The sequence below is a fragment of the Onychostoma macrolepis genome, chromosome 03 (assembly GCF_012432095.1).
Source record: "Onychostoma macrolepis isolate SWU-2019 chromosome 03, ASM1243209v1, whole genome shotgun sequence".
Taxonomy (NCBI): domain Eukaryota; kingdom Metazoa; phylum Chordata; class Actinopteri; order Cypriniformes; family Cyprinidae; genus Onychostoma; species Onychostoma macrolepis.
The window spans coordinates 36,868,291-36,894,939 of NC_081157.1; the positions used below are offsets into that span (position 1 = coordinate 36,868,291).

The following is a 26,649-nucleotide window of genomic DNA, read 5'->3' on the forward strand; positions in this document are numbered from 1 at the left end:
AGATAAACATGTGGGCGAAACCGCAAACTTTAGCGAGCGCGCGTCACGTTTGTGTTGCTATGGCCACGACGAAGTTGAGAGATCAAGTGAGGAGCAGCTTCACGCAACGTAAATCACTTTAAAAGGAAACATAAAGCGAGGACACCTCCCATTCGCATCTACATCTCAAACTCTCACTTCCTCCTTGATTTAGAGCGAGCTCTGGCCGCAACTGCTGGCATTCACCCCACTCCTCTCCATCTGTCAGAGTCCAGCGCTTCATCCTCTCGCCTCAGGAGCCAGAGTCCCTCCCCAGCCACAGTTCTCAGGTACAGTCCCCTGTCCCATCATCGTACTGTGTGTTTGTGTGTTGTGCTACTGTGATTGGAAACACTTCATAACTTTGCATCTTTATCTGCGACCTAGTGAGCTGACTAACTAGACAGCACTCTGGGCGCGCCTAAACGCTGCCTAAAATGCTGTTTAGATAAGAAGATTTGGAAACACAGCCCTAATCTGTTCTGCTCGTTAATAATAAATTCAGTTTGTACTCAGTTTAGTACTGCTTTTATGTTAATGTTTTGTCATTGCTACATGTGTCGAGCTGTGCCTTTCTGAACTGTGGCAAGGCACGGTTAAATATTTGAGGAAGTTTAGTAAGAGAACTAAACAGTATTTCCAGATAAAGATGAAGGTGATTTGACTGAGTCCTGCATATTATTGTATAAAAATAGTGCAGACGATATAGCTACGAGTTTGCTCTTGTATCTTAAATGAGCTTGGAAGATAAAGGAAACAAATATTTCAAGCCCACATAATAGTGGTAGGCTAATAATAATAAAACTTGAAGAATTAGCTCTTGCAAAAATGAAAATCCTGTCATTGTACTTTCCCACCTTCATGTAGTTCCAAACCTGCATGACTTACTTTCTTCCAGTGAACACAAAAGATGTTAGGTTGAATGAATCTCGGTCACATTCACTTTCATTGGATGAAAAAACATATGAATGAAAAGGAATGGTGATTGACTGAGGCTGACAGTCTGCCCAACATCTCCATTTGTGTCCCAAACAAGAAAAAAAGTCACAGGTTTAGAACAACCTGCAGTTAATTACGCCTTTTGCATCCACTTTGAATATAATAACCATTGTGATACATTAACTGTTTTATATCATGATGAAAACATTTTGCAGTATCTCTGAAGCAGGTAGAAATAACTCTTTGTGTGGAAGGATGTGGTGTAACTGACTCTCCTGCGCTCCCACACTTGCTGTGGTGCTAGTCCAGTTACGAGTTTCCTCTATCGGTCTATTTAATGCTCTAATGCACCTTTCATTTTTCAGGTTATTTGTGCTGTGAGCATACAGAGGGTATCAGTGATGCATTGCAAATGAGAGTGACATTTGTTTAGTCAACTAATTAAGCATATGCACAAGACTGCATTTGATATAGGGATGAGAAGGAAAAAAATTAGGCAACAGAGAGAGAAATAGATGAGAAGGGTGCATGAAGCAAAATGCTTTATTACTAAAAACCTGCAGACAAAATGGCATACGACTTGAAGTTGCCCGAGCATTTCCTTCTCTGTCACTTCATACTAGTTTCCTTTTCCTTCCTCTTTCTTTGAGCTTATTGCCTAAACGCAGTTTTAAACATAGAAAGTTGAAAAAGATCACCCCTTTGGTCTCTTATCTGTAACTATTCATTTGCAAGAATTCATGCAATTTAAGAGAATCTCGGTATTAATTTAAGAATACAACTAGAGCGCAAGCATACTGACCACAGCAATGAGTTAAGATCACCATCTATTGCTGGAATGGAGTCAGCCATTTTCACCACAAATCACAAATAGCTTAAGCCTCATCAAAAAAATGCACCAATTCAATAAATTCTGTAGCCTATAAGACGCATGAACTTTAAGATACACAAAACATAACGATGAAATAAAATGATGAAAACCATATTTATTGTTTCTCATGTGTATGCTTCCCCCCCCCATCCCTGTGTCTCTTCCTTCTCTGTCTTTCCTCAGGTCATCATGTCTAGGAAGGTGGTCAGGACCAGTAAGTTCCGCCACGTCTTCGGCCAGGCGGTGAAGGCGGACCAGTGCTATGATGACATCAGGATCTCCCAGATGACCTGGGACAGCAACTTCTGCTCGGTCAACCCCAAGTTTGTGGCCATGATTGTGGATGCCAGCGGTGGAGGAGCTTTCATTGTCCTGCCCCTGAGCAAGGTGCATCCAGATAGCGTGTCAGACTCATTAAGCTTTATAAAACAAGCCTTTGATGAAGGGTAGTATTGTATGTATTATAAAGGCCACTATTAAGATTAATTTGGATAGTTAGTTAGTTAGTTAGTTAGGTTTAGGTCTTGATAGTTTCAAGCCGTTACCTGTTTTAAATGATCTTCCGAGGCCTTTGAATTTTGAACTGTAGACATGACATGCAGTGTTTGTCTAAATAAGGAAGTTCAAGGTTGAGTTTCATATGTACGTGTCACCAGAAGTAGCATCTCTTCTCTTTATGCTCTCTTGCATCTTGTTTTTGCCATATTTGGAGTGCGCTGCTGTCAACTCTACACAGGATGTGGTGACAGCTTGCAGATTGAGTGAGTGACAAAAACTGTGAGAAAAGGACAGCTGCCACTTAGGCTTGATGTGCCTGCTTTTTTCGAGTGATCAGCTTGGTTTAAAATTTGAATGTGTACTTTTTACTTCACAAAACTTTGACTGAAAAATGCTACGTTTTCAAAATGCCTTTCAAAAATTAGCAGAGGATGTTTGCATCTTTTACAGAGAGATGGTGGAAACATTTTCTACTTTCTTCTTTCTTCCTTCCTCTTCTTTTAGTTGCATAGTTTATTTCATACGCCTTTTATTTTCATCTTCTCTGTCCATCATCTCTGCTCCTCTGATTCTATATGTTGCTCTGTCTGCACTCCTGGGTCTTATACCAGAGAATGAATGGGAGTTCTGTCATATTCAATCTGCTGTGCATCTTACACTCTGTGCTTTGCTCAATGCCAGCCATTGTTTCCCAATGAACACGAGAATTCGAGTCAAGCCCTTTTATTTCGTTTGGGTGGCTTGAGGAAGTTTTGAAAGCTCCGTTTTGAGACTGATAACATGATCATCTGGTTTTGCACAACCTTGTGGAGTTTATGTCAGCAAGGGGGTGCATGATACTATAGAAATACTGACATTAATTTTTTTAAGTACACTTTTAGCTCAAGTTGTCATGCTGATAATATAATTTGTAATTTGTATTCTTGTATTAAATTAGATCAAACATTTGGACCCCATTGCTCCAGAAGTAAGACTCTTTTGTACAAGATTAATTTGTTGTAAACTTAAGTCAGTCACCCGTCACTTGATCTGACAATGATTAAATTATCTTTAGACTAGTTTTATTTTATAATTCTATACTATTTGTTCTTATTTTGAATTAGCTTTAATTTTATATTTTCAGTTTTCATTTGAATTTGTTTTAATCAACAAAACAAGTTATTTTATTAGTTTTTACTTTTTAATATTTGTATTTAGTTTTAATTTATTAGTTACATTTATTTAAAATTTATCTCAAAAAAAAAAAAGATTATTTCACTCTTAGTAATTTTAGTTAGTTTCAGTTAGTTGCGGAGGCAACATTTCAAATTTTCTGTTGAGCTGTGTTTCAAATTAACAGTGGTTTTAGTTTAAGTTAAGAACAACAATGCTTTAGTCCAGTCATAAATCACTGTAGTATTTCTTAACTTGTTGCAATAATAATTTATAGATTGCACACAACACTCACATTTAACAATATGATTTTGGCAGAGTGAATGTGCTCTCCATGTGCATGATGGGAACTCCTGCACAGCACTATCCTCTCTAAACGGGTTAGTAGTTATTAGGCATAATTGAAGGCATAGCTGTAAAATTGAGATCAGCTGACACAGCCCCCCTCATCTGTCTGAGATCTCTCATGCTCTTTCTGCTCTGTTTGTCAGGTTTTGGGAGGTTTTCAGCTGATATTCTATATTTAGTCATTTGAAGGTCTCGTTAATGGGTTTATTTGTGTATGTTTATGTTTTTCACTCGATACCAATGTTTTCCTTAATAACTCATTCCTCCCTTTGATTTGTGTTTTAGACGGGTCGCATTGACATGTCCCTGCCCACTGTCTGTGGTCACACTGGACCCGTATTGGACATCGAATTCTGCCCACATAATGACAACATCATTGCCAGTGGCTCTGAAGACTGTAGTGTCATGGTGAGCGCTATGGGCCTTTGGCCTAATGGTTTAATCAAATTACATTTATGCACCAAAACAGTTGAACAGTGGTCGCACTAATGTGAAAATGCTAGTATAATTCACAATTCTCTGCCCAGTGCCATGCACATTATTATAAACAAAATAAATGTAATTAATAATAAATGAATTACTTAAATGATAAAATGATGTGTACAAAACAAGTCATACTAGGCTTGCTAGTGTGATGCTGATATGGAAATTTATGCCGGTTTAAAGGGGTAAAATTATTAACAAAATGTACTAACAGTTCATACAGTATATCCCATAACAAATAGAATAGCCTTAAATAACACTCATGTGGACACTCTCATATCTACAGGTACTTTTCATACATTAGAAACATGTTTAATGTTTTAAGTGTGTGAATTAATAATTTAACTTACTTTATTTTTAAATTGCATTAAAATATTTCATTAAAACAAACAAATAATATATTATTAAATGTATTATTATTAAGTAATAATAAACAATATATATTAATAAATTGCAATATAATTTTTAATTGTAAGTTGTGTAGTTTTAAAATGAAAACAATGGAAATAAAACACTCAAAAATAGATTAAATGTTTTATGTTTACTTGCATGCTATGTGACTATTAACTGACATCAGAGAACCGTGAGCATGCAAATTTGTTCTTAATTTATTGAAATTTAATTTATTTATTCTCAGGGGGTACTTCAAGGGTTCAGTTAACAAAAACGTTTGGGGACCCCTGTGAGCCCCTTGAGAACCCCAATTGTGCAGCAAAAATGACCCCTTAGCACCACCTAGCATACAACAAGCAGTAATACTGGTATATTATCGTTTGAACACAGCCACCGTACTGGTGTGAAAAATATAATACTGCGGCAAGTCTTGCTCATAATACTTATTATAACATAAGGTCAATGTTGTTATGTTATAGATCTGGGAGATTCCAGATGGAGGTCTCGTATCACCACTGAAGGACCCAGTTGTGAAGCTGGACGGTCACTCTAAACGCGTGGGCATCCTTAGCTGGCACCCCACTGCCCACAATGTGCTAATGAGTGCAGGTAAACCAACATTAGACACCCACTCAATAGCTAAAAGTGCAGGCTAGAGCTACACCTATACTGTATATGTATGCACTCAGTTATAGAGTATCACACAATATAGAGGCAGTTGAAATGTCACGATGGCGCCCTCTGCTGATCCTTAATGCACAATTCTTTACACACATCTTAGGTTCATCGTAAATTTGACATGATTTTGTTTTCCTTTCTCCCCCTCTGTCTACCTATATACTGTACTTCATTTACCTTGTCCCTCTCTTTCTCTGGTTTTCTTCTTGCAGGCTGTGATAACGTGATCATTCTGTGGAACGTGGCTCGTGGAGAGGCAGTGTTGCGCATTGACTCAGTGCACACTGATCTGATCTACAGCGCCTGCTGGAACAGAAACGGCTCTCAGATCCTCACTTCCTGCAAGGACAAGAAATTACGCTTGCTAGACCCCCGCAAGGGCTCCGTCATTGATGTACGTGCATGCCTTCACTGTAAAAAAAAGAAAGATAAAATAGTGTGAATAATGATAAAAAAAGAATGCATGGGGTATAAATAATTAATACGGTTGCATTGTTTACTGTTCGCCACATTGATTTTGTTGTCGCATCCAGAAAGTTCTTGTCTTGTGGTGTGACTGATGAAAAGTTGATCAGTTAGTTGATTGTTGGTTTTCATGTAGTCTTGAGGCAATTGTTTTGAATGATCATGTGAGTATTCAGAAAACTCTAGATGGAGCACATAATACTGAATAATTTAAAGCCATTGTAAATAACAGTTGATGTTAATTTAATGTTTTCTTAAAATGCAGACACAATTTAAAAAAAAAATGCGGTGAATCCTCGTTACCAAATTGAACCTGCTGTGAAATCTGTGCAAAATTCTCAATTATATCGATTTCTTTTTTAACAGCTGGATTTTGCTGGTGAAAATTCACTCAAAACAGTAAATGTGGCTACATTTGTGTCTTAATTTTAACATTTTAAGTTCAGTGAAAGCATTTACTTAAAATTGTGAACATTTTCATGAACATTTCTCTTTCTTATATGTTCCTTTCTGCCAGCTGCTCATATGACTTCTTTCTATGTATATGTGTGTTCAGGAGAAGGACAAGCCTCATGAAGGCTCCAGGCCTGTCAGAGCTATATTTGTGTCTGATGGGAAGATCCTGACCACCGGTTTCAGCCGCATGAGTGAGCGGCAGGTGGCACTGTGGGATCCTGTAAGTACATCTTGTGCTTCAGAAGCTCTCCTTTTTTTTTTTTTATAGTAGTCAACATTTGAAGTGGATCAGAAAAGTTAATCAAAGTTGCCCTAAGACAAGAACGCATTTTGGTTTTAGGTTTTAGGACAACTTTGATGAAAGGTTGACTACTGTAGTTTCACAAGTAAGTGACTCACAAAAGTTTGTTTGTGGTTGCAGAAAAACTTTGGTGAGCCCTTGACCCTGCAGGAGCTGGACACCAGCAGTGGGGTGCTGTTACCTTTCTTTGACCCTGACACTGGTATAGTCTACCTTTGTGGCAAGGTAAGGAACTAAGAAAGACATTCAGGTTTTGAACCAAGTTCAGATTTTATAGTCATGAAGAGTTGTTTGTTCATGAAGTTGGATGTTTTAACCAGTGAATTTGTTTTGACAGGGTGACAGCAGCATCAGATACTTTGAGGTGACAGACGAGGCCCCATACGTTCACTATCTCTCCATGTACAGCAGTAAAGAGAGTCAGAAGGGCATGGGCTACATGCCCAAGAGAGGCCTGGAAGTCAACAAGTGTGAGATTGCAAGGTAAACACATTCAACCTTTCAGCCAGGCCTATAGTGTACTTGCTTTCTCCCACAAACATACAAAAAGGTCAGTATTTTAAATGATGCATTATTTCATATTTATTTTAGGTTCTATAAACTCCACGAGAGAAAGTGTGAACCTATTGTTATGACTGTGCCTCGTAAGGTAAGTTTGCCAAAGTCAACGATCTGATTGTTGTTAAAGGTTTGTGGTCAGTAAAAGTTTTTTGTTTGAAAGAAACTAACAGGTTTATAAAACATTAAATTGCTCAAACGTGACGGTAAAGATATGTATAATGCTTCAAATAAATACTGTTTACTTCAACTATTCATCAAATAATCCTTAAAAGTATCGCAGTTTCCACAAAATTATTAAGCTGTGAAATTGTTTTAAGGATCGATAATACTAAGAAATGTTTTTTGAGCAGCAAATCATAATATTAGAATGATTTCTGAAGGATCATGTGACACTGAAGACTGAAGTAATGATTCTGAAAATTCAGCTTTGCCATCACAGGAAGAAGTCACATTTTAAAATATTAAAATGAGAAAATAGTTATTTTCAAACTGAAGCAATATTTAACAATAATACTGTTTTACTATACTCACTTCTTTCAAAAACATTTTAAAAAACTGTACCGCCTCCAGTTATTTTGAATGGTAGTTTATTAATGCCACACTGTTTATTAAGTGCTGCTTATTCTTAATCCGGCATTATCATTTCTTTGCTTTAGTCTGACTTGTTTCAAGAAGACCTTTACCCCGACACGATTGGTCCAGAGCCATCAGTGGAGGCAGATGATTGGTTTTCTGGTAAAAATGGGGAACCAATCCTGATCTCCTTGAAAGACGGTTTTGTGGCTACCACCAAAAACAAAGAGTTCAAAGTCATCAAGAGCTTGATGGCCACCACGTCATCTTCCTCGAGCAACCGACAGTCTGACTATGTGGTAAGAGAACACAGGAATCCTCTGCCTGTTTATTGTGTTTTATTTAACCTTTCTGTCACAAATAAACTCATTCTGCCTTTCTTTCTGTTTCATATACAGGACGTGCAGGCCTTGCAGAATGAGGTGAAGGAGCTGAGAGAGATGGTTGACGAGTTGACCAAGCGAGTGAGCGAACTGGAGAACAAGTAGCTGAAGAGAGACCCCAGTAGAATGAAAAGAAAAATGCAACTGGACATGTACAAGATATGCAAATAATGAATCCGTAAAAGGTGTACATTGGAAAGAACATTTTGTTGAATCATGTGAATTTTTTTCATGGGAGACCATTTTACAGTCCATTTCAGACCAAATTTTGCTCTTCAGGGATTTCCTTTTCCTTTTTTAAAAAAAAAAAATTTTTTTTTAATGTGACCAGATTTGTTTGAAGCCCATTTTAATATATGTTTTGTAGGATTTTAAATAAATGCCAGTGTTATTTGAACAAAGATTTACTTATGTGTCAAAAACTCATTGTTCATTCTACACACACAAATGTCTTAAATCAGTCAGTTTTATTGAAAATACAGAAAGGCAACAGAAATGATTTTGACCTAATACAAACACCCCCTCCCCCCACCCACCCCACACACAGTCTGGTATATGTGGTTTACGGGGACTCTCCATAGGCGTAATGGTTTTTATACTGTACAAACTGTATGTGCTATTGCCCTACACCTAAACCTACCCCTTACAGGAAACTACGGGCAATTTTTGAATTTCATAAAACACCGTTTTGTATGTTTTTTAAGCCTTTTGGGTCACATTTTATATTAGGTGGCCTTAACTACTATGTATTTACATCAAAAACTAAGTACAATGTACTTATTGTGTTCATATTGTATTGCAGAACACTTCTGTTATTGAGGTGGGATACAGGTAAGGTTAGGGACAGGTTTGGTGGTATGGGTAGGTTTAAGGGTGGGTTAAGGTGTAAGGGATGGGTCAACAGTGTAATTATAAATGTAATTACAGAAATTAATTACAGATGTAATTACATATAGTATGTACAATATAAAAACGTGTATATACACAATAAGTGCATTGTATCAAATGATTAATTTAAATGTAAGTACATAGTAGTTAAGGCCACCTAATATAAAGTGGGACCGCCTTTTGTTTTATGGGGACACAGGAAGTGTCCTCACAAACCATGTTCACATTGTAGTACCCGTGTTATTATACACATTGGTGTCCTCATAAACCATATATACCAGTACACACACACACACAATTGCACAGATTAAAGTAGATTCCCCTATCCTAAAAAGTTCTTGAAAAAAATATCTGTTCTGAATTACTCAAAAATAATGAGTTCAGTTATTCAGTAGCATTATTGAAATAACGAGGACTGGCACAGATAAAATGACCTGAAAGTATTTTGGACACAAGCTCGGCCCATCCCTGAATTTTACAAAACATGTGCATTGTTTATTAGCTGCTCTAAAAAATCGCAGCAGTAAACTATATGAAACTAATTAAAAAGCGTAAAGACACTAGCTCTAAGCAAGTAATATTTACATCTTTGCAGATCTTGACCTTTTCTGGTTTATGTTATTCTCATTACCTGCTAACTATAAAGACTAACATAGACATATTTCACATACTACAGCTTAAATTTCTGCGACAAATGCTCAGTTTACCCAATTTATCTACACGTAATTCTTGCTTGGTGCAGAGGCGCTGTTGCTGTAGTATTTTGCGGTTCCGCCGGATCCTCCGGAGCGGGGTCTTCTGAAGCAGCACAGCAAGCCTCCGGCCAGCAGGAGCAGGACTCCTCCTCCCCAGCCCACAAAGATACAGGCACCCAGCTCTCTCTTCATAGACTGGCTTATCAGCGGATTGTTGAAGTCGCGCACGACATTACTAGCGGCCCAGCTGACGGGGATGATCAGCAACAAGCCCGCGATGATCAGCCCGATGGCGGACGCCAGACTCACTTTGGGTTTGACTTCTTCGTTGTCGATGCAGGTGGTGAATTCGGCGCCGGCGCACAGAACGAGCAGGGACAGGACCGTGAGCATGCAGCTGATGATGGTCATGGCGCGGGCCGCCTGGATGTCAGAGCTCAGGATGAGCAGCGAGTCGTAGGATTTACACTGCTGCTGTCCGGTACTCTGAACCACACACTCCATCCACAAGCCCTCTTCCTGAACCTGTGTGGCAAAGGAAACATATGAAATATACCTTCTTATCCATAGAATTTAATCAGCATCCTTTAAAGAATTTTCTTTCTACAGTGGAACATGAAATTAAATATTTAAAGCAAAATGTCGCTGTAATAATCGTGCTACAGTCTCCATCTTTCTGTAAGGGTAGACTATTAAACGGCTATATATATATATATATATATATATATATATAAATATATAGTTTTGCTAGGCCTATAGTTGTTTTTAAATATTTATAGCTTTAATTATATTAATATTTTAGCATTAACTTATTTTTATTTATTTTGGAATTTTACTTTTTAAAGTTAAAGTTTTTCACTTTATATTTACATTTTAGCTTTATTTCAATCAATGAAAACTATTTTTTGATTAACAATACCGATGTATAAAGCTGTTATATGGCTTTGTGAGATTTTAGAATGGTCCCATGGACCATGTTTATGGTGTTTTGTGTCATTTTTACAGCTTGACGGACCCTAACCCTCAGATATTCTGTCAAAGATGTACTTATATATATTCTGGCAAAGATTTACTTTTCTGTCAAAGATTTAGTTTTGGAAACAAATGAGTAAATTCTGATTAAGTTTTATATCACATACACATTTATTCTTTGAAGTGAACGTTTTGAAATTGCAGCAATGGTTTACCTGTGCAGTGATAATATTCTGACCAATAAAAGCAGAAATCTTCCATCTTGGAACAGCAATGGTTACAACCGCTGCAATGAGACCTAAAATTCCCAGTGCCATACACACGATCTGTACACCAGACGAGCCCATTCTGAAAGAGGAATAAAGGAGATTAGATACTAATAATATTAATAATAGATTAGAAAAATATTATTGATGCTCTCAGTTTGGAAAAAATGCACACTCTGCAGTAGTGGTGAAGATGGTTTTGAATCCTTCCTCTTTGTGTCATGGTATATTTTGTAAGACATATTCCAAACTAGTTCTTATGTGTTTGCATTAAACTCAATGGCTCCTCCCTTTAGACGGGCCCATACAGGAATTTATATCTCAGGGCTACAGCGGGAAAAATAACATCTCTAAGAAAACCCACATCATGAAGCAAGCCTCAAGTCTCAACAGGTCCTAAAATCTGCTTTTAGCTACATTTGTTATGTAACTGCCACTCCCTGAGAGGGGTCTCGGGTACAGCATGTTCTATTCTATTCAATTCTATTCTATTCTTCTTTAATTTCATTTGTAGAAAAAAAAAACAGTGAACTGCTCATTGTTTTGCACACTCACGCTCAAATGCCTGTGTCTTTTTATTTATATCGATCTCACTGAACTTCTCTTGTATCTCCTCAGGGTTTGCTCGTGGCTGATTCATAAAACTACTGTTAGAATGTGTGGACTGCACTTAAGACCCCGTTGTCCACTATAGTGCACTGCATTGTCTTCCTACTCAGCACTAACAAAGCACAATGGATCGGTGAGGAGCGAGAGAAGGTGACCAGGTGGTGCGTGGGCACCAGCAAAATGACTAACGGTAATTGTGGCTGTTTTTAGTTGACGGTGAATCATTCAGCAGCTCTCTGAGCGATTAACATGCTGTCCGGCTCCTCCAAAATTGTATTCTTTCCATCTACGCAATGATAATTCTGCTCTGAAAACTAGACTGAGTTAAAATCATCAATGAGTGAGGAATTCGGCTTTTTATGTCTGCATGCTGTCCAGGATTCAGTTCAGTTATATTCTAACAATTAACAAAAAGTTAGAAGTCCATAGTGAATCCCAACACTTTACAATATGATGTGTTTCAAGAAATTTTGTAACGTAATGAATTATATGTTTTGTTACATACAAAGGCAACACGATAAATGTTAACAGTGTTGTACACTTAAAAAATTATAAGGTCAATGCCCTTCTAAACATTGATATCTGCTAGGTCTTCCTCGAAATACTTATTTGACGTCTGAAAACAAAAAGGCACCACCCTTTAACCTCATGTAATAAGCTGTCTGATTTATTGCTTTACTTTTTTCTACTTTTTATTCTACTTTTTTAATTTCACATAAAATATATTTTGAATTTGATTTGTATGATTTGTTTGAAACAAATCATTTAATATTTTAAATCTTTTTTTTTTTTTTAATATAACCTCGCTGTTTGTTTTAATGGACCAATTTTTGCAAAGAGTAAAAAGTTTGAACTTTACCTTTTATTGTAGCTCTTTGAAGAAAATTCTCTGTAAGTTTCTTGTTTTTGGACGTTGCCTTTTTGCTTTTTCTTTAAGTTAGTCGCCCACCTTACCAAACGTTACCTCTAATGAAGGTGGTGTGATATGAGGATGCTTTTGTAGAGGAATGCAATGGGTGGTGTAGAAATGAGACGGAGGCGGGTTGGTAAAGAGGAAAAGGCTAGACTGGACTTGTTCTTTTTCTCACTGCTGCTTTCTTTACTCCTTTTTAATTCACCTTCTTAAAGTTTTTATAGAGAAGGTCTGTCTTTATTTTTTTTTTTGATGTGTTAAAATAAATGTACACTGATATTATCATCACTTGTTACCATGCTACTGAATGGAAATATTCGCTTTTGGAGGTCGGACATCATGATACTATGAATCATAAAGCCTCTGAAACTTCTGTCATCATCATAATGGCATCTCAAAAACAACCTCATATGCTCTCCTCATAAGCTCAGCCCAGTCACCGTCGAAACCACACATGATGAATAGATACTGTTACAAGTTAGAATGGGTGGGCTTTATTGTGAAACATCACGTCTGGGAGACACAATAATACCACAGCTGTGTGACGCAAGGATTGATTCATTTAAAAACTATGTATAAGAGATTGGACAAAATAGATAGGAGAGCCCTACTAAAAAATAAAAAAAAATACTAAATTATATTTGAAATACATTTATTTTGTGCTAAGTATATACTACAAATACATTTACATACTTATGTACTTAATAAAAATCCCATGCAATTGTGATTTTGGTGTATTAAACTGGTATTCTTAAAGTCTGCTAAATTGGAACAACTAATTTTGTGAGGCAGTAGTGCTGAAGTCCAACTAAAGATATACTGAAGTATATTTGATTGTGCTAAAGGGGAACTATTGCAAGGATACATTTGAATTATCTTGCATTTAAAGACTGATATTATACAGAGATCATACAATCCTTATTAAGAGTGATATTAAAACACATTAGGCATAATATTAAGAAATGTGCATTGTGCAATAAAGAAATAATTAAATAAAGTTTAATTAAATTGAAATCAGTAAGTCTTAAGTGATATGTCAATAAATGGATTTGAAGTATACTTGTATAAGTTTATTTTGAATAAATTATGGTATAGTTTTGTTTTGTTTTTTTACTAGGGCCATTTTTTTTTTTTTTTAAATAGAGCCAGAAGAATCAAGGGTATCATTCAGAAAGATCACGAGATGAGTCACTCTTGTCAGGTTTTTTTTTGTGAACTTGAGGCACTGATAAATAATACGCTACTAGGCTATATGCACTTCTGATGCTGGACAAGAAGAATATAATGAAGAAAAAATCCAATGACAACAATTTCAGTTTTCCAGTTATTTGTCTTTTATTTTGTCAGTTTTTGGGAAAACAAACAAAAATAAAACGTATTCTTTTGCTGCATCTGACCAAAGAACAACTAAACATTTAAAAGATTTTAAAAAACCATATGCAAACTTAATGATAGAGTTCTAGTTATGCCTGGCAATGTATTGATTGATAAAATAGGCCTATAAAGTAAACAAACTTTATTTTAAAAACATTTTTTAACCTCTTTGCAGGTCATGTTGGTAAGACATGCTATGACTTGTCCAGAAGATACCAAAATATAGCAAATAAAATAAAATAAAAATAAATAAACTGGTCTTGGTAAATATAAAAGCTGGCCAGTTGAGAAGTGCCCCAAAAAACCTCACTTAAACCAGCCTGGAAAAAAACAATAAACCAGCTTATACTGCTTAAAGCTGATGTCGTCAACAAGGAACCGCAAAACAGTTCTTTTGTCTCATTTAATCACGTTATGTAGCAGAATTTCAGTACTAGTGGACATTTGTCTGGTTTAACTTTAAAGCTTTATGACCCAAATGAAACCTAGACTGAAACTGACCAGACTTAATATGTTTAATTTTACGGTGTTATCGCGCATGTGTGTTTGTAATGGCAGACGGGAAACTCTGAAGAATAGGAGGTGCGGTGTTCAGTAAGGTCTATAGAGGGCGCTGCTGTGTTAGAAAATTATCCTGTAGGTAGGGAAAATGTGAACAAACCTGTCATCAAACGGTTAATGACACCGTGAGCGCCTCGATATAATAATGCGGCCTTGAGCTATTATTTATCATAATGCTAAAGTCCCTAAACCTAAAGTACATTATAAGCGCCAGCAATTTCATAGTACGTGAACATCCCCTCTCCTTTTTTCACCTCATTGACGTCATTACTTTACAACTCGGGGGCGGAGCTCTGGAAATAAGATGTGTGTGAACACTAGCCAATGAGCGACCACACCCTCAGTTCAAATGTGAGGTGTAAGCCAATCATCTCCCTGCATTTACAAGCGGAGGCGGGTCCTGTCAACCTCCGTTGATTTCGCTCTTCAACAACACGGTCTTTTTTAAAGTTCCGTAGACGATGAGAGAAAGGGGGTTGTGAGGATACGGAAAATAGGGATAGTTTGAATATCTTTGATGCTCGTGGGGCATAAAGAGAATCAAAATAAGAGGCGAAGGGGTATATCTGGGAGTTTTTGTATCATATTAACCGTTTCCTGGTGTTTAAATACGGGTAGGCAATAGCTAGCGCCATCAGGCTAACGGTGTTAGCAGCTAGCGATCAACCAAACGACAAAGGAAATATAGCCAGTAAACCCACATTTCCATAACGATATCTTTTATACGCTTTGCTTATTCGGATTGGGGCCTTAATTTTTGACCAATCACCAAGATAGCAGAAAACGGCTAACTCGACCTGTTTGAATAAACCCGACAAAAATCCACTAAAATGGCGGAGCCGGACAAATTAAACATTGACTCCATAATACAGCGTCTCCTGGAAGGTGAGAACCTCTTTGCGTATCTTTTAATTATTAACTGTTGTTCTGAAACGAAATACATAAAACCAACAAATACTTGTGTATATATGTGTTTGTATTGCATATGTGTCGTATTATATAATAATTGTAAGCATATTTGTGTTCGGAGAAAAAGCCGGGGGAAGTGGAGCGAATTAGCAGTTGCTAGCCAACCAGTCTATACTAATTTACTAAAACTATGCCCGTGAGTTTTTATAGCCAGAATCTCACAGCTATCATTACAAAAATCGATATAGCTGACAATTGCATGCTCTCTTTTTTTCATATTGTCATTATTTTAAGGTTATGATGTGCCGATGTGAGCGAAAATTCTGCCAGTATTTCATTCAGTGACTACTGATGTGCTTTAAGTGATTTATATTTCTATCTCTGTTCAGTTCACCATTGCTGTTTGGATACCTTCCATTTTAGCAGGGGAAGTCCTGTGCCTAATTAAAATCGGCAGCAATAGGATTACTCTAACTAATGAGGATGTAGTTAGTGGAGGTGCAGTATCAAGTGATCTTCACAATAGAGGCCCTCAAAACATGGCATAAACCGTGGAAGACGTGATTATTTTCAATGTTGCTGAGAGAGTCTGGATTTAAACATTTACATTTTCTGTGCATGATATAAACATTTAGTGATTTGCAGTTACTCTGATTGTAAATGCTTCAGCCCTTAGATAGGATTTCCTGAGAGTCCTGCTTGTTGTATGGTAGATGATGATTACTGGGTTTGGTTTTATTGCATGTTTAGGGACTTAATTGCAAAGATTTAATTGCATAGTCCTGTAGACGTGGTCGATCCAGGCTAATTTACAGAGTAATATCATGTTAGATGGTGCCACAGAGTTTCATCGTTTTGGAAGCCCTTTCATCACTCTAATGTTCTTATGATTTACAATTCGAAGTTGATTTCTACTGAGTGGAAGTATACTATTTGCAGATACTAAATATTAAATATACTGAACAGTTGTTTTATAGACGCTTAAGGTTTGGAAAAAGGATGTAGCCTCTTAACACATTGGAAACAGGTTTTTGCATATCGTCCCTTTAGGTGCACTAGAAATGTCTTTTGCACTTAATGCTTGCTGATGCCTACTGAGGGTAAACATTGCGAAGCTTAGCACAGATGGGCTTAATAAACCTAAGCAAGCAGTTGATCAAATATCTGAATCACATCAAGCATGTGTTGCATAACATGAATGCTTTAGTCTTTCCAAACTATGTACCATCTTTCCAGCCGTTTCCGTAGCAAAGGAAGTTGTGCATAAGGGCATAAGCAGGCCCACGGGGCATTGTAGTTTCCACAGAATTTATCATTCATAAAACGTATACAAATCTCCACCTCTTGTGTATTGTCTTAATAAATGTTTTTGGTTCAGTTTAATGGATTTTATCATACTTCAATCCATTTCACAAAATTACATGCATTTACAAATTCTGTGTGGGCCTGATGTGATGCTCGTGGGTCATTTGAGTTGCTGAACCAAATTTAGACTTTATTTACTTGCAAAGAATCTGAATTTAATTTTCCCAGTATTTTGTGAGAAAAGGGAAAGAAACACACACACACTATTTAAATATAGTCACAAAGACCTACAAAGAAAACAGATTTCCACATACACTAGACCTTTTACCTTTTGGCTTTAGGTCCAGATGGCTGTGTAAACTGCAAATTGCAGTAAAAAAAAAATATATATATATATTACACAAACAAGCCTGATAATAGTTGTATTTATATCTCCTGCTGTCCTTTTTTCACTTAGAGCTTGATGCCTCCATCCAAAGTACTGATTCTCCTGAGGATCTTAATTTTATTTGATGGCTGCTCTTCAAATTACACAGATATCGATATATGTAGGTATTTGTACTTATTTTGTCTTCGAGTTTTAGGGTGGGAAAAAAGTGCATTGCTCTGACCTTGCAAGGATGGTCAGTCTCTGTATGCAGGCTGGTTGCACTCAAGGCACAAGTGCAGTACAGTAAATGAATCAGAATCGGAGTGTTGTCCTATTTACCAAAGTTTTTTTGTGTACATGGGTTACTGTGCCTGTGGGTTGGAAATAATTACAAGAAGTTACATAACTTAATCCCCACTTTTAATGAACACAGCGGTGCCTCTTCTGACAGGTAGTACCCTTTTTTTTTTTTTTTTAATCATTAAGATCCCAACACTTGTTCTGCGGAATGTTTAGAGATTCTAGCTTTTAAGTCTAGAACCTTTCGGTTCATGCTGTTCTGTACTGCCACGCTGTTGTGCCTGAAGCCTCATGGTCAACCAACGGAAAATCAATTGTACTGATTACAGGTGGCGTGAAGTAAACTTTTGCACATAGACCGTTGGCTTTTTTATAATTTTTATTTATTTTTTTTGCTGGTTGCTGTTTGCCCAGCATCTGCTATCGTTTGTCGTTATGTTGAGGTGTCACACAAATAAGTTGTTTTCTTCTCCTCAGATTGTCCCTCTATCTCATTGCCTTCATTGGATTTAAGTGTGGAGGGTATCACCTCTGAGAACTTGAAGCGTTGAGGCAAAACACATGGATGTCCGTGTGACGAGCATGTGCGTGCCAAACCGATTAAGCGCTTTACTGTTGGCATGACATTTCATGTATTTCCCCATAGCATGACACCGCTAAATGCACACTTGTAGTTAATTGTGATTGATTGCCTTTGTTGTTCTCTGCCCTGCTTTCTCTTTGATAAGAAACTTAACACACCTACTAGCTACAATTTGAGAGGTTTATTTGATTGTTTATCAACCAAGTACACCCCCATTTTTGTGGGCGGTTGAACTATTCCCTGCACTACCTTTTATTTATACTTATTTATGGAATTTAGCACACCTAACTTCGCACACCTACTGGTTCTCGTTTGAGTGGTTTATTTGCTTGTTTGTTATAGGTCCACCCCCTCCCTTGTGTTGGGTCTAAGCTCTGTGATGCTTATTGGCCCCGTGACTAACTTTAGAGCAAGTGCTGTTAGGGCATTAGCCGGCCTTAATCTGGGTTTAAAGTGACGAGCGGCAGGATCCTATTTATACCCACTTTTCACTGACTGATCCGATGGCCTTCCGGTCACTGTCCAGGCCTTCAGATCTCTCATCTGCTGCCTGAGACCTTAAAGGCCTTCTTTCAAGTGACCCCACGTAACTGTTAGACTGGTGTTTGCGGCATCTGATTTGTTTGTTAAAACGAAGCTGCGGTATTTAACGTCAGTTATCAGTTACCAAAAATGCGAAGTGGTGGTTCCACGGTATGGAAGTCAAATTCTCTTTATTGTCTTTCCTTAACAGGGCAAGGCAGAAAGTGAAATGTAGCTTCCCAGGTGACTTGGATGCAAACATAGACTGTTCGTGACAGTGCAGTAGCAACCAAACAATTATCCATTATAAGTGTGCACAAACAATAAACCTGAGGCAAGATAAATATAGAGCAGCACGGTATGGATCTCAAACACACACTCATTAATTCAGCACTACGTACATTAAAATAAAGGAAAAGTAACAATACTTTCCATAAACATTTATAATACAAAATACAAGTCTTTCCGCAGGATTATAAGTGTCAAATTGATTCAGTTGAGTTTTTTGAAAAGAAATGCAAAAAAAAAAACTCATGTTCACCAATGCTGTATTTGATGAAATACAGTAAAAACATAAACATTGCAATTTAAATAGATTTTTTTTATTTTAATGTATTTTATTTCAGTGATTGCAAAGCTGAATTTTCAGCATCATTACTCCAGTCTTCAGTGTCGTGATCTTTTAGAAATCATTCTAATATACTGATTTATTGCTCAAGAAACATTTCTTGCTTTTAATCCTGAAAACTGTTGCGTAATTTTATATAATTTGTGGAAACCTTGACACGGTTTTCAGTTTTGATGAATAAGAAAGTTCAGAACAGCATTTATTTGAAATGGGTGTCTTTTTGTAACATTAATAATGTTTTTACTATTGCTATCAGCCAATTTAACGATAGCAATAATTTAACATGTTTAAGTGTACATGCATGAATGGGCAAATGCATAATAGTGGTGAATAGTGATTTGCTATAATTTAAGTCTCAATATTTATTAATATTTCACATTTTAATTGAATGTTCCTTACTATATTATTGGTATGTTAAAAATATACCAGTTGTTGCTATGAAGTAACGCATGACAAACTGATTACATGTATTTTTCACTGTGAAGGATTGTGCGGTAAATGTCTTTAAACAGCTGCGCAAATGTGTATTCAGAGTGGATGAACATCGAGTCAGCCAGCTGCTTCTCTCTGTGGACCTTCACATTAATTGAGACATCTTCTGTGCTGCTGATTTAAATTGGTAGAGATGGCTGGATGCAAAGAAGCATGTTTTGTTTTCCAGCGTTTGTCCTGCACCGTGAAACTATTTTGGCAGTCGCATTGTTCAGTTTGTTTTAAGTGGGCATTGTTTTGTCATAACATTTTTTTTTCAGCGTCGACTATTTGTGTCCTTGGTTAATCTGTGTGAAACCTCATGCTATAAACATTTATTTAGAGGTGTGGGCTGGTTGGATCGATTTTGTGAATGTGCACAAATAAGCCATCTCTAAAATCCTTGCATAACTGCCCGATTATGTGAGTCACCGGGATACGCTCGGTACTATAATTCTTGCCTGAAGCCAGCCATGTGAAATGTATATTTAAAACCCAGCAACTGCTTGAATACAACTGCGGGGCTGCCTCTGGGTCTTTTATCTTTCCTTTCCGAACATCCCATACACTGATACGCCACTTCTAATGCATGGCCAGTGTGACCTCGGAGACGTCATTTACAGCCCTCTCCAAAGAGACTGCAATATTTCTCCTCTCCAGATACATCCTATGCTCTTTCTTTCATCCGCTGCTGCCAGCTAAACCCCCTGAACAGTGTGTCATGCAGCCAGTCTAAAAGGGCATGTTTGAATAATACCGCAGGTCTGCGTTGTGTGTGAGATGACAGTCTGTTTAGATCCTGCAAGCCTTCTGTCACAGCACCGCAGCAAATCTCTTTGGAGCTCAACTTTTATTTTTTTGTTAAGAGACTGCAAGGATAAGTGTAGAATCTATTGACCCATGTTTGGTTGTTTTGTTTGTCATGAATATTTGATTCTGTCTGAAGTTCAGTTGCACATGATCTTCAAAACTGGTCAGAGATTACTCGGAGGAGAGCTCTTTAAACTGTATTGTGGTTGTTAAAAGCCATATGTGCGGCGGTTGTGTTGGTGTGCATTTGACGAATGCTTAAACAACCTGCTAAATTCTGTAAATGCCTTTGGCGTGCGTACTTGAGCAGAGACGCATCATGTGGAGTTAAAGTGCACTGATGTCTGTGCGTCACTAGTCTGTACATCCCATCACTTCAGAGAGCCTCTTGAGTCGAGTTTACTTCCTCCTAGTTTTTAAAGCACTTATTGGGTCCAATCTGGCACATTTGCTTTTTCGTTTGCTTTATTTCCTGCTTTTCTTATTTTGTCCCTTCTGTTTGTTTGTGTTTTTCCAGTTAAAGGCTCCAGGCCAGGCAAGAACGTACAGCTGACAGAGAGCGAAATCCGTGGCCTCTGTCTCAAATCTCGGGAAATTTTCCTCAGCCAGCCAATTCTGCTGGAGCTGGAAGCACCGCTCAAGATCTGCGGTGAGTATGTTTGTCCTATAGGCTTCCCACCTTCATAGAAACCTGGAAGAAAAAGCAATTGATGTCCTAATTTGTGGCGCATCCTGTATTAAGCAAAACTGTTCTGTTGTCTCTGCAGGCGACGTTCATGGTCAGTACTATGACCTCCTTCGTCTCTTTGAGTATGGCGGCTTTCCTCCTGAGAGCAACTATTTGTTCCTGGGAGACTATGTGGATAGAGGGAAACAGTCTCTAGAGACCATCTGCCTCCTGTTGGCCTACAAAGTCAAATATCCTGAAAACTTCTTCCTTCTGCGTGGCAACCATGAGTGCGCCTCCATCAACCGTATATATGGCTTCTATGATGAGTGTGAGTAGAATTTGATCTCTTAAAACTACATTACCACAACTACATTAATGACACCTTTCCATATACACATTTCATAGTTTTGAATGCTAATAAGCTGGTTTTTCCCTATCTGTTCAGGTAAGCGACGGTATAACATTAAGCTGTGGAAGACTTTCACAGACTGTTTCAACTGTTTACCTGTGGCTGCCATTGTAGATGAGAAGATCTTCTGTTGCCATGGAGGTAAGTGCAGGCAGAGGTCTTCTGTCCCCATGGCATGATTTTAATGTTCTGTCATAACTCCTCTATTGACTTTGCAATTTCCCTGGAGAAGTTAAAATATAGCTGCTCATAGCCATGTCACTGGGAGACCATAAAGTATGGTTGATTTGATTGGCACACACCAGGGGACTTACTAAACGGGGTTTAGCATACACTTCATTTGAACTGCAGTGTGGTTTTGCAGAAGACGTGGGAGTAATCTTCTCTGGAAATGAAGTGTAATTGATTTTATTTTTGGTTACACTTTATTTCGATGGTCCACTTTAGACATTCTACTAAGTATAAGTAACTTTGGAACTACATGCCAACTAATTCTCATTAATTTGCAACTACATGTCTAATAACTCTCAGTTGGGTAGGTTTAGGGTTAGTAGAATAAGTTGACATGCTTGCAAAGTTTCCTATAGTCAGTATGTTGTATGTTGTGGACCCATCAAAATAAAGTGTTAGAAGATCTTAAGCAGACAGTCTATTAATACTCTATTGACTGCTAGTTGACACATAGTTTCAAAGTTACTTACTGTTAGTAGAATGTCTAAAGTGGACTATTGAAATAGTGTTATCTTGTTTTTTATTTTGGTGACCATCATCATATCCTTAAATAATTGCTCTGCTTAGTGAATGAAATGCAGTAAATATAGACCGCTGCAAACACAAAAGCCCATATGGAGTGATCATATAAAGATGCTGAGGTTATTTTTATTGCTTCAAGCAGCTTAAATGTGAGGTGTTCACTAGAACTGTTTATGTCTTGAATGCATGTGTGGTGGAAACGACTTAGAAAACCAGCATTTCCTGCAGTGCATATCTGCCATAGCCGCAGCAGAAGAAATCATATTGTAGTTTTCAATGTGCAGTCTGAATTGAGTTGCCTTTACTGTTTGCACTCAAAAACAATGCAGGAAATGCAGTGTGACTAGTCCGATTCACCAAAAAACAAACTTATTTTAATAAATCCCATAAATTTAACATCTATCTTGCTTATTGAACCACAAAAATTCACTTTCAGACATGTATTGCAGCACGAAATATTAATACTATTTTTATATGAAATGTTTACTCAATTTTTGTAATCTTTATACATTTTAAAATTTAGTACATTTCTTTTTTTTTTTTTTTTTTTTTTTTTTTTTTTAGGATTTCTGCAGACAACATTTAAGTCATTACAATTATCTTTCTCACCAATTCATGCTGATGAAAGATTGTTTCATTATTACTAAGTATTATTATTTTTTTATTAAATTTTTTTTTTTTTTTGTTCATCTTGTTAATGTTCTGTTTACAGATTTAGTGCCATTTCTTGTGCTGTTTCACAGCCCACAGCATTTGGATGCTGCTTGGCAAATTATTTTTAAGTTGCTCCCAATAAGTGCACTCTGAAACATAATGAATTGTTTTCCGCTCCAGGCCTCTCTCCAGACCTGCAGTCAATGGAGCAGGTGCGGCGCGTCATGCGGCCCACGGACGTACCTGACCAGGGGCTGCTGTGTGACCTGCTTTGGGCCGACCCAGACAAAGACGTACTGGGTTGGGGAGAGAATGACCGTGGCGTGTCCTTCACCTTCGGTGCAGACGTGGTGGCCAAATTCCTTCACAAACATGACATGGACCTAATATGCAGGGCACATCAGGTTAGTTTATGCTCTGCGGTGGTAGGAATGTTTCCATAAAGCATTGCAGCATTAAAAGACTCTACAAAATGTGACGTTATCTTCTTGTGCAGGTGGTGGAGGACGGTTATGAGTTTTTCGCGAAGAGACAGTTAGTCACCCTGTTCTCCGCTCCTAACTACTGTGGCGAGTTTGATAACGCTGGGGCCATGATGAGTGTGGATGAGACACTCATGTGTTCCTTCCAGGTAAGAGAAGAGCTGTCATTTTCCTCCCTCTCTTTTGCCCTTACCTGATTACAAGGCTTTCCAGTTTCTCTGCAAATGCATCAAGCATACTTGCATGTAATGGGTCTTGCCAACTTCCTCTGTAGATTTGCATTAGATCATCTTTTGAAGGTTGTTCTCTACAGTGACATTGTTGTCCTGTTTCAAAAAGTTAGTGCACTGCCTACAGATGCTTTTTACTCTCAGTACAAAGCCAAAAAAGCTTGGCTCCTTAATCATGCTGCCATGTAAGATACCTCATTCTAAATGTACAGTAATATAACACAGGCAAAGAAGCTCTGTCCTTTGTCAATATTGTAACAAGGTTTTTAATCTCAGGAAAATCTTTACTTTCTATTTTTAATTCTAAATTGTAATTTTATAGACCAACTTGGCCCTGTTGAGAAATCTGTGTGGGGAAATAATTTGGGCATTTCCCTTGAATACATTTAGAAATAATTGGATTTTGTCTGAAAATTAGCCAAACAATGGTTAAAAAAAAGCCTTGCGGTGTAAGAAACCCTATAATATAATGTAGTAAAATCAGTGGGGGGGAAATCCCAATTTTGTCATTTGTTTTGGTAACGCTTAACTTAAAGCCTTTATGTATAATGCATTAAAAGTAGTTTTAGTGCATTAATTATGCCTTGTAATGCACCTTATAACGCATTGTACAATCTCACAAATAATTGTAACAGCAGTTAATGCATTATAACACTTATAAATTCATTATTACCCTATGCTTTTTAAATTCAGTTATAATTATTTACGACAAGATAATTTTATACCCTTTAATAGCCCTGTATAAAGCATTTCACAAAGCTTTAAGTAAAGTGTTACCATTTTTTTGTGATATTTAAATTAGTTGACTTTTAAATGAAATCCAATTCTATAAAGGATTTATGGAGTTTTAAAAAATACCCAATATTTATTTAAAATGATTGAATTCACATTAGCATATGTTGTTGTCAGTTGTGAGTCAAGTGCCTCATGTTGAGTGTCCTTAGAAGGCAGCTTCCTATGTAGGCAGCTCAGTATTGCTAATGTTAAACTGTATTGAAATCAGTTGTTAGTCAAGTCTCCCGCACAGAGTTGTTGCCTATGTGGAGTGTTTTTAAAATGGTCAGTTATGAGGGGCCATGACAGCTAGGATGGTCCCTGTGTAAGTAGCTCAGTTGGTTTTGAAACGGAGCTTCTGCATTGCTCACAGCATGCATTGAAGTGCGCTCTCTCTCTCTGTGGGCGGACATGTCTATATTTGGAAGTGTGTTTGCTGTTGTGCGCCATTGCTTACACTCGTCCTCTTGTCTTTCCCTCAGATCCTTAAGCCAGCCGATAAGAAGCTGTACTACGGTGGAGGAGGTGGAATGGGCTCTGGGCGTCCAGTCACCCCGCCACGAAATTCAGCCAAGGGTGGAAAAGCCAAGAAATAACACCCGCTGGATGGCCCCTCCACCCCCAACGTCCTCTCTCCCGAAATTCCCTGTTCTGACCCCACTCTTTCTCTACCTCCCTTCTTTCTTTCCATCTCCAAACAGCTGTAAAGCAAAACAGTACCCAGGGTTGAATTCCTTTTCTCTCTCTCTTTCTCTTTTTATTTTTTCCTCATGCACCTTTTCAAATGTGTGTTTATATATGAGACTGCGTGTGTGAGTGTCGGTTATGTTTGTTACGCTCTTTGTGTTCGTTTTTCCACCCATCCTTCCCTCCCCCTCCACCGCTCATTGCCCCCATCTCTCCACCTGTCTCTCTGTCAGGAAGCCTCGGTGTAAACGCCCAGCCAGGCTCTGGGAAAGATTGAGACAGACAGAGGGGTCACAAGGGGGTGGGTCGAGAGGTGTGGGTCAAGCCCCCCTCACTGTTTATGTCCCTGCATTGTTTCAAACACAGAACTTGCACATTAACTGCATTAGTTAGAGAGCCAGTCTGAGTGAAATGTGATAAATGTATACACACGCACCACACACACACATGCAGGGAGAATGGATGTGCAGAGAAAGCGCGAGGTAGAGAGAGACTGTCACAGGTGCATAATTTCCATTTAGAGATCCAGTGATTTAAAACAAACAATCATGTTGGAACTTTTTACTTTTTTGTAGATGGATCACAACAAAAGCTTTGAAATTCTTTGCTTACTATGTGTGTTTTTTTTAGTGTCTTTTTTGAAAGACAATTATCAATAAAGAGAACTTTATTTAAACATCCTGTACTATCTATCTTACTGTGTCCAGTTCTCCCAAGTTACGACTCTCTTCCTCAGGTGTTTATTGTTGTCAATCTGTCCTGTTCTCGCTTTTGTTCTCTATTTTGACTGAAGAGGACTGAATGTAGTCTTTCAGGGTTGACCAAAGTTGACATTTGCTAAGAAGGACTGCGATTGTGCACCTAATCATTTTCTGTTTGTCTCCAACTTGCTTGCTGTCTCTTTCTCTGTGTGCTTCCTCTCAACTCGGTCTCCTTCCCCTTTGCCTTCCAGTTATGCTTTTCCATTAACCTTTTTAATTACTTAACCATGATTACTCTTATCTGTCCTATTGGTCTGTCTATGCTTTTTTTTTATTTTATTTTTTTCTTCCTCCACCCTTTACTAGTTAGCATTATCTAGGGTTTTTAGTGTTGGGTGTCACACCCAGCTACAGATCTTGCTTTGCCAGCTCAACTTGTCCTTTTCCTCTAGAGATCTGTTGTCCTTTTTCATTCCCCTCCCTTCATTTCAAACTGTGTTTTGATTTGTCAGGCAGGATTTAAAGTTTGATCCATTTAAATCTCAGAGGAGTTGCTACTGTAATTAGGATTTAAGAATTCTTCTGCTTGCCACACAAACTGCAGTCACCGGTGCCAGCAGATGGCGCACTTCACAAAACTCACTTTCACACTTTAATGTGTTTGTAAGGTATAAGAATACTACAAAGCAATACACTAGTGTCCTCTGCTGGCTCAAAGACACACTGAGTTCCTGTAGTGCCCTGCTTTATATGTTCTGAGATGAATATTTTTGTCATTTAAGACAGAGTAGTGATATCCAAAATGGTTTAAATCAAGCAGGTCATCCTTTAATTTTTGTAGCTTAATGTCTTAAAATTTTTGACAAAGATAATATTTATTATTCTATATGCTGACCTAGTTTTGAGAGGAGAGGTGAGGTGACTGAGGGAGGGGGAGGGGGGTTAACTATGCTTTAGATGCTCAGAACGACATACCATAATTGAGGTCTTCAGG

At 37.8% G+C, this 26,649-nt stretch overlaps 3 protein-coding genes across 3 annotated transcripts; 2 read left to right on the forward strand and 1 right to left on the reverse strand.

The window, feature by feature from the left end:
- Nucleotides 1–145: 145 nt before the first annotated feature.
- Nucleotides 146–8,526, forward strand: coro1a (coronin, actin binding protein, 1A). Its single transcript, XM_058769663.1, has 11 exons — nt 146–308; nt 2,012–2,215; nt 4,112–4,234; nt 5,182–5,311; nt 5,593–5,774; nt 6,402–6,521; nt 6,723–6,827; nt 6,940–7,085; nt 7,194–7,251; nt 7,820–8,035; nt 8,135–8,526. The coding sequence occupies exons 2-11, from the start codon at nt 2,018–2,020 to the stop codon at nt 8,222–8,224; spliced, it is 1,368 nt and encodes a 455-aa protein (XP_058625646.1). The 5' UTR covers nt 146–308; nt 2,012–2,017; the 3' UTR covers nt 8,225–8,526.
- Nucleotides 8,527–8,653: 127 nt separating this feature from the next.
- On the reverse strand, nt 8,654–13,343 carry cldni (claudin i). Its single transcript, XM_058769665.1, has 3 exons — nt 12,409–13,343; nt 10,890–11,022; nt 8,654–10,227 (listed from the first exon to the last, which is right to left on the reverse strand). The coding sequence occupies exons 2-3, from the start codon at nt 11,019–11,021 to the stop codon at nt 9,724–9,726; spliced, it is 636 nt and encodes a 211-aa protein (XP_058625648.1). The 5' UTR covers nt 11,022; nt 12,409–13,343; the 3' UTR covers nt 8,654–9,723.
- Nucleotides 13,344–14,777: 1,434 nt separating this feature from the next.
- ppp1caa (protein phosphatase 1, catalytic subunit, alpha isozyme a) lies at nt 14,778–25,630 on the forward strand. Its single transcript, XM_058770627.1, has 7 exons — nt 14,778–15,282; nt 20,813–20,944; nt 21,063–21,293; nt 21,411–21,515; nt 22,962–23,185; nt 23,278–23,412; nt 24,750–25,630. Exons 1-7 carry the CDS (start codon nt 15,228–15,230, stop codon nt 24,861–24,863), a joined length of 996 nt encoding a protein of 331 aa, XP_058626610.1. The 5' UTR covers nt 14,778–15,227; the 3' UTR covers nt 24,864–25,630.
- Nucleotides 25,631–26,649: the final 1,019 nt, after the last annotated feature.

Excerpts from the sequence above, each read along its gene's own strand:
- coro1a (XM_058769663.1), top strand. The coding sequence starts at position 2,018 with ATGTCTAGGAAGGTGGTCAGGACCAGTAAGTTCCGCCACGTCTTCGGC. Across the intron at positions 2,216-4,111 it reads TTGTCCTGCCCCTGAGCAAG|ACGGGTCGCATTGACATGTC; the intron begins GTGCATCCAGAT and ends TTTGTGTTTTAG. Across the intron at positions 7,086-7,193 it reads AACAAGTGTGAGATTGCAAG|GTTCTATAAACTCCACGAGA; the intron begins GTAAACACATTC and ends TATTTATTTTAG.
- cldni (XM_058769665.1), bottom strand. The coding sequence starts at position 11,021 with ATGGGCTCGTCTGGTGTACAGATCGTGTGTATGGCACTGGGAATTTTA. Across the intron at positions 10,228-10,889 it reads AGAATATTATCACTGCACAG|GTTCAGGAAGAGGGCTTGTG; the intron begins GTAAACCATTGC and ends TTTGCCACACAG.
- ppp1caa (XM_058770627.1), top strand. The coding sequence starts at position 15,228 with ATGGCGGAGCCGGACAAATTAAACATTGACTCCATAATACAGCGTCTC. Across the intron at positions 15,283-20,812 it reads AATACAGCGTCTCCTGGAAG|TTAAAGGCTCCAGGCCAGGC; the intron begins GTGAGAACCTCT and ends GTGTTTTTCCAG. Across the intron at positions 23,186-23,277 it reads TAATATGCAGGGCACATCAG|GTGGTGGAGGACGGTTATGA; the intron begins GTTAGTTTATGC and ends CTTCTTGTGCAG.